Genomic DNA, 12,508 nt, shown 5'->3' with positions numbered 1-12,508 from the left:
CTTTCTTGCATTTTCTCAATCCTTGTCTCTAGGCTATTTCTCTGTGATTCCATTTTGATTTCAAGATTTTGGATCATTTTCACTATCAATATTCAGAATTCTTTCTCAGGTAGATTCCCTACCTCTTCCTCTTTGGTTTGGTTTGGTGGGCAACTCTCCTGTTCCTTTACCTGCTGAGTATTCCTCTGTCTCTTCATCATGGTTATATTGCTGCGTTTGGGGTGGCCTTTTTGTATTCTGGGAATTTGTGGAGTTCTCTTTATTATGGAGCTTCCTCACTGTGGCTGGAGTTGCATAAGTGGCTTGTCTAGGTTTCCTGGATAGGGAGGCTTGTGTTGGAGTTCTGATGGGTGGAGCTGGGTTTCTTCTTTCTGGACTACAGTGGAGTGACCAGTAATGGGTTATGAGACGTCAAAGGTTTTGGAGTAACTTTGAACTGCCTGTATATTGAAGCTCAGGTGTGTGTTCCTGTATTGCTTGAGAATTTGCGTGGTGTGTTTTGTTCTGGAACTTGTTGGTCCTTGGGTGGAGCTTGGTTTCAGTGTAGGTATGGAGGCATTTGATGAGCTCCTGTTGCTTAATGTTCCCTGAATTCAGGAGTTCTCTGATGTTTTCAGGCTTTGGACTTAAGCCTCCTGCTTCTGGTTTTCAGTTTTATTTTTACAGTAGCCTCTAGACTTCTCCATCTATATAGCACCGATGATAAAACATCTAGGTTAAAGATGAAAAGTTTCTCCACATTGAGGGACACCCAGAGAGGTTCACTGAGTTACAAGAAGAGAAGAGGGAAGGGGTAGTTAGAGGTGACTGGAATGAGATGCGGTGAGATCAAAAGAGGAGCGAGCAAGCTAGCCAGTAGTCACTTCCTTATGTGCGTTCCATAGTCTGCATGGTCAGAGGTATTTACAGAGTTATACAGGGAAGAGGAGAGGGAGGAAGTAGATAGAGGTGGCCAGGAGGATAAGAGAGAGGAATGAGAAGGAGAGAGACAAATCCTGCCAGTAACCAGTTCCTTAGGTGTTCTCCACCATCTGGAACACACAGGGATCCACAGAGTTGGATAGAGAAGAAATGGGGGAGAAAAGAGACAGAGGCCACCTGGTGGAGAAAAAGGAGAGTCCAATGGAGGAGAGAGTGGTCAAGCCAGTAATCTCGGTCTCAGGTGAAATTGGGTAGTGAAGTTTGGGTTTTTAAATGTACAAAATTGACAACAAAAACCAAAGAGCAAAGATTAAAAATCTAGAGTAGAGGTAGGATTTTCAAAAATACAATATTAAAGAAAAGAAGCAGAATGAAAAAGGAAAAAAGGAAAAAAAAAGGAAAGATTAAAAAAAGGCACAAGAATTATTTTAAAAACAAAAACAATACCAACAACCACCCAAAGACTATATATGGTGTTTGCCTTAAAAAAAAAAAAAGAGTCGTTTGTTTTTTTTTAATAGTAATAATAGGTTATAGAAATAAAAATTAGAGGAGAAATAGAAGACAACTATAAAAAAAAAGTTAGAAAAAAAAAAGGAATGATTTTAAAAATAGTAAAAATATATCTAGCCCTTCTCTGATGTTGTGGGCAGTGTGGGGTCACTTCCAAGGCGGTTCCGTCTGTTTAGCTTCTTCTGTTTGCTGGTTTTTTAGGCTCCCTAGTTCGGTCGTGCTGTGGGGAGGTGGGGATGCTGCAAACAAATAGCGCTGTCGTGTGCACACAGTGTCTCAGCCCCGCTGGACCTGTCCCTTCTCATGGCGTACAAACCGCTCTGTCTCTACAATGCTCAGCCAGGAACCTTCTAGGGCCGGTCCTAGGCTGCGTGCACTTCCCCAGTCTAAGCCGCTCTGGTTCCGTGCTCAGGTAGCCCTCAGAGGCACAGATTCGGTTGGGACTGCATTTTGTGCCCTTCCCGGGTGCGAGTAGCTCAGGAGTTTGGAGAGCGCAATCACTGCGACTTGTCGCCTTTTCTGCCTCTGCTGCTCAGTTTTCTGGGTGGACTGCTGGCGCCCCTTGTGAGGCAGATGGTGACTGTCAAGCACCCCCAGAAGTTGTAGCAAAGAAGCCTGCTTGCAGTTTGGCAAGTGAAGTCTCTCTGGGTCTGCAATTGCCACTTTCCAGCCCTTACGGCTCTGGCTGCCTGTCCCCGGCAGGGATGGTGTGCAGCCAGCTTTTTCCATTCCGTCCTTTGTTCTGTGCTCGGTCCTGGTGCTGTCTTATGTTTGAGCTTTTCGCGTGGTAGCTATCCCACAGTCTGGTTTGCTAGCCCAAGTTAGATCGTTCTGGTTGCGAGTGGGGTGTTCCTGCCCGATTCTTACAAAGCACTGCAGCCCGTGACGCGCTTCTCTGCCCTGCCCCCACTTCCTAGTGGCGGATGCAGACGTCTGTGCTGCTTTTCCCCTGGGGGAGTTACTGGTGGGCTTGTAATCTCTTGGTTTTAATTATTTATTTATTTTTCCCTTCCTGTTATGTTGCCCTCTGTGTTTCCAAGGCTCACCACAGACTCGGCAGGGAGAGTCTTTCCTGGTGTTTGGAAACCCTCTTCTTAAAATTCCCTTCCGGGATGGGCTTCCCTTCCCAGGACAGAGCTCCTTCCCCACCTCCTTTGTCTCCTTTTTCATCTTTTATATTTTTTCCTACCTGTTTTTGAAGACAATGGTCTGCTTTTCTGCTTGCCTGATGTCCTCTGCCAGCCTACAGAAGTTCTTTTGTGGAGTTTGCTCGGCGTTGAAATGTTCTTTTGAGGAATTTGTGAGGGAGAAAGTGGTCTTCCCATCCTATTCCTCCACCATCTTAGGACCGCCACAAATATTTTAAACTCTTAAAAGATAGTTTATTTTCAGTAAACCACCATGACATAATCCATTTCAAATTCCAATTACATTTACTATTTTCCAAGTTTTCTATGCTAATATTTTGACTCCATCTCTGATAAATGATAAACAGCTATAATTTTCTAACTACCCAGTTTCAAATATGTATATCCTATTTATAAATGTGGGTATATTTTTGTTTTGTCTTGTTTTTTAATTTTTTTACTGTGCTCATTTTGTCTTGTTTGGAAGAATTATAAAATCTAACATAATTGACTTGGGAAGAATATGTTAATATGAAAAAGTGAAAGTGTTGATTTCTCAATTGTATTTGACTCTTTGGGACCCCATAGACTGTATCCCACCAATCCTCAGTCCATGGAATTTTCCAGGCAAGAACATGGGAATAGGTAGCCACTCCCCTCTCCAGAGGATCTTGCTGACCCAGGGATCAAACCAGGTCTCTGCATTGCAGGCCGATTCTTTAAATCTGAGCCAACAGGGAATCCCATATGTTGGGATATTCCTTTTTGTAAAAAATGTTACACAATTTTTACAGGTTATTTTCCATTTACAGTAATTACCAAATAGTGGTTAAATTTCCAGTGTTGTATAACACCTCCTTGAGCTTATGTTATTCCCAGTAATTTTGCCTCCTACTCCCCCACCTGTGTGTTTCTACTCCCCCAAATCTGGTGTCCAATAGATTGTTCTCTGTATCTGCTAGTCTGTAATAATATTTGATCCCATCATTCATACATGGTAAACAACTAGAATTTTCTAATTTTCTCAATTACAACTATGTAGATACAGCTTATAAATGTAAGTATATTCAGAGTTCTTTTATTCGTGCTCATTTTTGTCTTATTTGGAATAGGTAGTTATGTTGGGATATCCCTATTTAAAAAACACATTTTCTGAAAACAGAAATAATTAATTTCCAAATCACTTCAGGATATACATGAATTTCAATGACACAATTATATTAATATCACAAATATGATGTATATATTCCCCCTTTTTGTCATAATGACTTTGTGAAGGAAGCATTTTGAGAATGTGCCAGTAATGGCAGCAAAATGCATTGTGTTTTATAAGCAGTGTTATTTAAATTCAATTTTAGCACAGCTATTGTCCTATGTGAGCAGCATAAAAAGCACTTTTTTTCTTTTTTTGAAAGAAGCAAATCTTTCTTTTGCTGTTTTTATGTAAATGTACATATCTCTAGTATATTTGTATGCCTTTTTAATTTTTAATAATGTAATGTTGGTGTCAAAAATGAAAATATACTGAAAGTTCATGATATGCTACATGTTGTATTTAGTAAAACAGTGTTACTTTACACATTTTAAGTAACTTCTTTATTGTAGTCTATTCCTCTTGTATTAAATATATATTTCCAGGATTACTGCAGTCTTTGCAAAAACCCAGTGCTCCTCCTGTGTTTTTGACAGTAAAGGGAGAAAAGTTACTTCCATTGTTATTACCACACTGCCATGTTATAGCACTTTGTGATTTAAGGTTCATGAGCTCTATCTCTTTATTCTTCCTTCTTGGCTATTAGTCTGCCATTATTTCAGTAATAGAAACAAGTGTGTCTGCAATGCCTGAGAGTGAAATGTTGAGCCTTCTCCAGAAGGCTCCTGACAAAGAACCAGACCAACAATACAAGAACCAGAACAACAGTACTAGTAAGCATTCACTGAGTGTCTACTGCATTCTAGGAATGCCTCTAAGAATCAATACAATATTCTCAAAATAATTAGATACTATTCCTAGCCATTTTATATAACAATGAAAAAACTGAGAAACAGATTCTATCATAATTGAGCCCTCCAGAGTAAAATTAAAAGTTTAAAAAATAAAAATGTTTTTAAATGTTAGTAAAACGTTAGTAAAATTAATTTTCTTAAAAACAATCAGAGGAATAGAAAAATAAAAAAGCAGCCAACAAAGTAAGAGTCAGGAATCAAACTGAGTCAATCTACTTCCACACTCTCAACCACCACTTCACTAATGTAAGACCAGCCCTGTCTGGACATGTCTCCAAACCTCATCCCTGATTTACCTGATATATCTAGATTATAACATTTTGAAATACATCTACCAGGTCTATTAACAATTCTTTATGAGATAATTCAAATTTTGGACAAACATATTATGAATTTCTTTTCTTTTCTTTCCCTTTGGGACAGCTTGTTCCATTCTTTAGAATGCACAATCTTGTTCTCTCCCATTTTCTTTCTTTTCTTTGTAGCTTGAAAACTGTGCATTTAAGGAATCCTAGCCCATAAGCTAATATCTCAATAATCACCTCAGAGAAAATTATCTGTTTTTCTTCCACTCTGTGTTGCACTCTGTTACCATCTGCAAGGAATTTTCACATTTTTATCTATTATAGCTCATTCCATAAATGATAACTGTTTGATTTTCCTTCAGCTACAAAGAGAATGTGATGAGATTATCAGCCATTCAACATGATCAGCCTATGAAGCCCTTGGACAGAGCAGTCTTCTGGATCGAGTTTGTCATGCGCCACAAAGGAGCCAAGCACTTGCGGCCAGCTCTCCATGACCTCACCTGGTTCCAGTACCACTCTCTGGATGTCATTGGGTTCCTGCTGGCCTGTGTGGCAACTGCCATATTTGTCATCACAAAGTGTTGTCTATTTTGTTGCTGGAAGTTTGCTAAAACAGGAAAGAAGGGGAAAAGAGACTAGCTGTATCTGAGACTCAGCGCAGGTGTCCCCAACCTCTGAGATCGAATGCCTGATGATCTGAGGTGGAGCTGATGCAATAATAGAAATAAAGTGTGCAATACATGTAATGTGCTTGAATCGTCCCAAAACCATTGCTTCCTATCCCAGTCCATGGAAAAATGGTCTTCCACGAAACTGGTTCCTGGGGCCTAAAAGTTTGGGTACTGCTGCTCTAGCAGTTCTGCCTCATAAGTAGAACTCCTCCATAAAATGATGTGGGTATGTATTGAAATTTATTATTTTAATGCAAAAGTATACTAAAAAGATGTGGTTGAATTTAACTGTTTTTCACATGTTGGGTGTAGAAACCAGAGCAATAAAAGTCTATTCACAGTATCCATATTACTTTGTAGATATTCAGAATTTTATCTTCATTTTTGTATAGAATTTTATAGCTTTTCCTTGCTATAGAGATTGTTCAATAATTGGAATTCTTTTGAAAGATTCACCCTTTAATTTTATTAGTGAGACCACTAATAGTTCTTCATTTTTACTGTGCATCCAGCCTCAACAACACTTCTTACCTAAAGCCATGGCAAGACACTTGCCTTCATCCAGTTAAACTCATTTGCCTTTGGAGTGTTCATGGAATTAGAAATGTAGCAACTGCTACATGCTTCCATCTATAAAACTGAGATATTTGCAAAAATCTTTAATTTCATGAACTAATTCTCTTTTTGTCACCCACCTTTTATTCATCTATTATTTTCACTCCCATAACCAGCTTTTGCTAATGGATATAAGCTCTCAACTGTATGTTAAGCAAATAATTACCTGAACTCTAAAGAGACTTTTGAATTTTCATTCTCTCCAAAGCTACCTGAATATATCTATGATCTTATCTATATCTATATACATATCTAAATCTATGTATATTTTTACAATTCAGGACAGAGCACCACTTAGCTACTTGCAGATATGATGAGAAATTCAATGGGTTTGTTGAACACAGACTGAATTATTTACTATTACATTATAATATGAGCTTCCCTGGTAGCTCAGCTGGTAAAGAAACTGCCTGCAATGCAGGAGACCCCGGTTCAATTCCTGGGTTGGAAAGATTCCCCTGGGGAAGGGATAGGCTACCCACTCCAGTATTCTTGGGCTTCCCTGGTGGCTCAGACAGTAAAGAATCTGCCTGCAACATGGGAGACCTGGGTTTGATACCAGGTTGGGAATATCCCCTGGGGAAGAGAATAGCTACCCACTCCAGTACACTGACCTAGAGAATTCCATGGACAGAGGAGCCTGGGAGGCTACAGTCCATCGGGTCCCAAAGAGCTGGATATGACTGAGCAACTTTCACTTTCATATTATATTATATCATAACCACACTTTAGATCAGCATTTCTCATTCTTTTGTCTCTTTCCTCAGGAAGCTATTGCGTCGTCCCACCCATAACACTTACATGTAAACATTCAATCCTTTATCATGACAGAAAATATTATAGACATTATTTTCTTTAAACCTAGGTCCACTATGACTGAAATAAGCAGAAACAATGAGCACAAGACAAAAATCACGTAAATTTTGTAAAAAACTGGTGAATCAAATGAAAACAACCTGAAGGTACTGATGAAAACTGTACCTCAGAAAAGCAGTTTATTATCAAAATGTCCAGCTCAGGGAACGAGTCTTGTCTCTTTGATCAAGGGGACCACCATCCACAACATTTAAACAACATTCATCAGCCTTAGGCATAGTTTATTTTAAAGAAGAAACATTGATGTTTGGGGAATTATAGGAAAATTTACCAAGAACTTCTCATAGAACCCACCTAGATAACTGACACATATTTAAAGAAAACTAAAACTAACAGAAAGTAAGAAGGTAGAACCATATATTTCCATAGTAGAAAATGTTTTTAAATCAAGCATATAGGCTTACAAAAATTTCCTCAAATCTACACAGCAGCACGGGTAATAGACAAAGTGTTGGTAGTCACTGTGCAATAAGAAAAACTAAAAATCTCCAGTGAAAAGTCTGGCACTCCAATATGAAAATAAATGAAAAGTAGAAACAGGAAATTCACAAAAGCGAAATGGCCAATGACATACAAAAGGTGGTATGGAAAATCTGGGAAATTTAAATTGTCAACAAGTAATATTCCTGCAAATAATTTGTAGAACAAATAATCTGGGAGGACTAATTTTGAGGGAGTATAATATGGAAATACCATTGAAATAAAATTTATACACACTGTTTTATATAGTAACTCATTATCTAGTTATATGTCATGCAGAAAGACTTGTACATGTTCATGATTACACACTGAATATTCCCACTAGCACTTAAATGGCTATCAATTTGTCAACACACTAATCTACAACATAGATATGAGTTATACAGCCATGAAAGAAAACAGTTCAATTATGGGCAATGTTGTTAAATACTCCTCGTGTCACATTACTAAACAAATAAAAAGTTCCAGAAATTCTAAAAAACATAAGCATTACACTCATCTTTGGAAATAAAATTAAACACATTGTATGTAAATATATGTAAATTTGTAGACCACAGAGGAAACAATCTTTAGAATACACTGAATTTCCAATAACTTCCAGGTGTTCAAGGCAGTTTTAGAAAAGGCAGAGGAACCAGAGATCAAATTGCCAACATCCACTGGATCATCAAAAAAGCAAGAGAGTTCCAGAAAAACATCTATTTCTGCTTTATTGACTATGCCAAAGCCTATGACTGTGTGGATTACAATAAACTATGGGAAATTCTTCAAGAGATGGGAATACTAGACCACCTGAGCTCACTCTTCAGAAACCTATATGCAGGTCAGGAAGCAACAGTTAGAACTGGACATGGAACAGCAGACTGATTCCAAATAGGAAAAGGAGTATCTCAAGGCTGTATATTGTCACCTTGCTTATTGAACTTATATGCAGAGTACATCATGAGAAAGGCTGGGCTCGATGAAGCACAAGCTGGAATCAAGATTGCCAGGAGAAATATCAATACCCTCAGATATGCAGATGACACCACCCTTATGGCAGAAAGCGAAGAAGAACTAAAGAGCCTCTTGATGAAAGTGAAAGAGGAGAGTGAAAAGTTTGGCTTAAAGCTCAACATTCAGAAAGCTAAGATCACTGGATCCAGTCCCATCACTCTATGGCAAGTGGATGAGGAAACAGTGGAAACAATGCCTGACTTTATTTTTCTGAGCTCCAAAATCGCTGCAGATGATGACTGCAGACATGAAATTAAAAGACACTTACTCTTGGAAGGAAAGTTATGACCAACCTGGATAGCATATTCAAAAGCAGAGGCATTACTTTGTCAACAAACATCCATGTAGTCAAGGCTAAAAGGTTTTTCCTGTGATCATGTATGGATGTGAGAACTGCACTATAAAGAAAGCTGAGTGCAAAAGAATTGATGCTTTTGAACTATGGTGTTGGAAAAGACTCTTGAGAGTCCCTTGGACTGCAAGGAGATCCAACCAGTCCATCCTAAAGGACATCAGTCCTGGTTGTTCACTGGAAGGATTGATGTTTGAAGCTGAAACTCCAGTTCTTTGGCCACCTGATGCAAAGAGCTGACTCGTTGGAAAAGACTGATGCTGGGAAAGATTGAGGGCAGGTGAAGAAGGGAATGACAGAGGATGTGATGGTTGGATGGCATCACCGACAGACATGGGTTTGGGTGGACTCTGGGAGTTGGTGAAGAACAAGGAGGCCTGGCATGCTGTGGTTCATGGGGTCACAAATAGTCAGACACGACTGAGCGACTGAACTGAACTGAACTGAACTGAATTTCCAATGAAAACAATTTAAATTTTTATTCTATATACTTCTTCATTTTTGACCTGTCATAATAATCTTTTCATTTATTTATTATGTGATATTAAATAATTAGTGAAATAAACATATAGATTCAAAATATTCAGTTCTTATTATCTTAAGATATTAAACCATAAGATTTTCATATCATGTTATCAATATATTAGTTTCTCTCAGAATCCTTGAATTGAGGACTTCCCTATTGGTCTAAGGGGCTCCCCAGGTGGCTCAGTGGTAGAGAATTTGCCTGCCAGTGCAGGAGATGCAGGAGACCTAGGTTTGATTCCTTGGTCGGGGAGATCTCCTGGAGGAAAAATGACTATCCACTCCAATATTCTTGCCTGGGAACTCCCATGAACAGACAAGCTTTGTTGGACACAACTGAGTGACTGAGCACGTACTTACACTGGTGGTCCAATGGTTAAGATTCCAGCTTCCACTGCAGGAAGCACATGTGCAATCGCTGGTCTGTGAATTAAGATCCCCATCCCACATGCTGGGGCCAAAAGTAAAATAAAATTTTTTGGTTCGATGCAGGATCCTTGGGGCTGGTGTACTGGGATAGCCCGGAGGGGTGGTGTTGGGGGGGATGTGGGAGGGGGTGTTCAGGGTGAGGAGCGCGTGTGCGACCGTGGGGGATTCGTGTTGATGTGTGGTGGAACCGATGCAGTGTTGTGGGGTGGTTGGCCTCCAATTGAAATAAAGAAATTTAAATTTAAAAAAAAACAAAGCTACTGGAAATTTAGCACACTCTTCAATGCGTCAAATAAGGACGCTCTTTTTTTTTTTTTTTTAGAACACCTTATATTTATAATTCCACTAGTTTTTAAAATCTTAACTCACATAATCTACTGATTTTACTGTGGTTTTAACAGCAGTATTATATGCATTTTACAATAGTTAAGGGACCTCTGCTGGATTACATCTATACTTATAGTGTTTTTGAGTCATGACTACAAATACTCTGCCAGCTCTCCCCTCAAGTAATTCCCTCTCTCTTGAACTTTAGTAACTCTAGAGGCTGTCTCACAAATGTTTCAGCCTAACCTCCAAGGCTCAGTTACGGAACACAACACAAACCTGTCTCTGCCTCTCTGTCTTGGTCGTTCAGCCTGTATATCTCTCTCTCTATCTATCTATCTCACTATCTCCATTTCATCTCTCTGTCTGCCTATTCACCGTGTAGGTCTGTAACATACTCAAAGTTTCCATGATAAATGACCACTTGTGGAAAGATACATACACATGCCTAAGAAGTCCCAGTAGTTCCAGCCCTCCAGCAATTTGAGCCATTTAAAAGCGGTCACCAGAGCTCCTCATGATCATAGCCCCAGTCACCATAAGACGGGAACCACCTGAGAATCTGATTACAAGAATCACCTGAATGAGCCCCACCAACACACAGAACTATGAGAGATAAAAATAGCTCTTCTAAGGGCAGTTTTTTGCGCTAATGCATAACCTAAACAATAATCATGCTTTTATCATAATATCATAGTGAGGATATATCTTAATAATGGGAAACTGTTAATGTTACATTTTGAAAGTAACTATAACCCAGAAAAGGGAGTCCCCATACCATAATGGTTAAGAGGTTGCACTCTGAACACAGACAGTGTGGATTTAAGTCACTGAAATACTACTACATGAATCACAATATTCATAGCAGCATTATTTACAATAGCCAAAATATGGAAGCCAAGTAAGTGCTCAACAACAGATAATTGTCTTAACATGTGGGATTTATATACAAAGGAATATTACCCTTAGAAAGAATAAAGATTTGCCATTTGTAGCAACATGGATGAACCTAGAAAAGATCATTCATAGTGAAATATGTCATCCATAAAAATACTATAGCACTTATATGTGAAATCTAAAAAGTAATACAAATGTATCTATATATAAAATAGAATCAGCTTCATAGACATAGACAATAAATTTATGGTTACCAAACTGGAGAAGGGGAAGAAAAATTAGCAGTATACTGTTATAAATATAAACTATTAAACATAAAATAAGCAATAAGAATTCATTGACTAGCACAGAGAATTATACCCAATATCTTGTAATAAATGATGATGAGTATAATCTACAAAACATCCTGAATCATGATGCTATGCACCTAAAACTCAGACAAAATTGTAAAACTACACCAAAAGATACATAGAGAGATGATAGATAGATAGGTTTACATTACAAACCAGGGGCTATTAAACCATGGCCTCTGAGCCACACCATTTTTGGGGGTCTCCAAAATCACTGCAGATGGTGACTGCAGCCATAAAATTAGAAGACGCTTACTCCTTGGAAGAAAAGTTATGACCAACCTAGATAGCATATTCAAAAGCAGACACATTACTTTGCCACCAAAGGTCTACAGCGGTAGCAGCATGTCCCCAGTTTTGCAGTGGTGGTTTAGTCAGCCTGTTGTGTCCGACTCTTATGACCCCATGGACTATAGCCTGCCAGGCTCCTCTGTCCATGGGATTTCCCAGGCAAGAATAGTGGAAAGAATGCCATTTCCTTCTCCAGGGGATCTTCACAACCCAGGGATTGACCACGTCTCCCGCTTTGCAGGTGGAATTTTTACCAACTGAGCTGCCAGGGAAGCCCAACGCCAGTTATACCAGGAAAAGAACTGGCTTGGAACCTGGGGGTGGGCTGCAGTGCAGCAGCTCCTCTCACATAGACCACAAGGCTTGTGGCATCCCAATCAGAAAAAGCCAGGCACAGGACTGACAGGGCCCCAGGAGTCAGGTCCCACCCCAGGGACAGTTCCAGCCTCGGGAAAGACACAGCAGCAAAGACGCGGCAGCTCTGTGGCTGGACTCAGAGTTGGAGAAGACTGTGGAACTCCTCAGTAACACAGGCTGCAAACACCTATGATAGTGAGGCTTGCTGGTCTTTTCTGACACTACTCTTCCCCATGCAGGGAACTTACTCTGACAGAATCTCTGCTGGTGCCAAGCTGTGCTGAACTCTGTGTGCTCAGTCGCTCAGTCATGTCCAACTTGGTGCAACCCCATGGACTAAAGCCCACAAGGCTCCTCTGCTCATGGAATTTTCCAGGCAAAAGTATTGGAGTGATTTGCTGTTTTTTACTCCAGGGGATCTTCCCAAACAGGGATTGAACCCGTGTCTCTTGCATCTCCTGCATTG

At 39.5% G+C, this 12,508-nt stretch overlaps 1 protein-coding gene across 3 annotated transcripts in view; it reads left to right on the top strand.

Moving 5' to 3' along the window:
• Nucleotides 1–5,896, top strand: part of LOC114112219 (UDP-glucuronosyltransferase 2B18-like) — a 30,757-nt gene extending 24,861 nt beyond the window's left edge. For all 3 annotated transcript variants that reach the window (XM_060417158.1, XM_042251473.2, XM_042251474.1), the window contains one exon: nucleotides 5,236–5,896. In XM_060417158.1, coding sequence (XP_060273141.1) covers nucleotides 5,236–5,515 — 280 coding nt within the window. In that variant the 3' untranslated portion in view covers nucleotides 5,516–5,896. The remainder of the gene's footprint in view (nucleotides 1–5,235) is intronic.
• The last annotated feature ends 6,612 nt before the right edge of the window (nucleotides 5,897–12,508 follow it).

This window comes from Ovis aries, chromosome 6 (genome assembly GCF_016772045.2).
Source record: "Ovis aries strain OAR_USU_Benz2616 breed Rambouillet chromosome 6, ARS-UI_Ramb_v3.0, whole genome shotgun sequence".
NCBI classification, from domain to species: domain Eukaryota; kingdom Metazoa; phylum Chordata; class Mammalia; order Artiodactyla; family Bovidae; genus Ovis; species Ovis aries.
The sequence above is the reverse complement of the archived record's forward strand: the minus strand, read 5'-3'. Positions and strand labels throughout refer to the sequence as shown.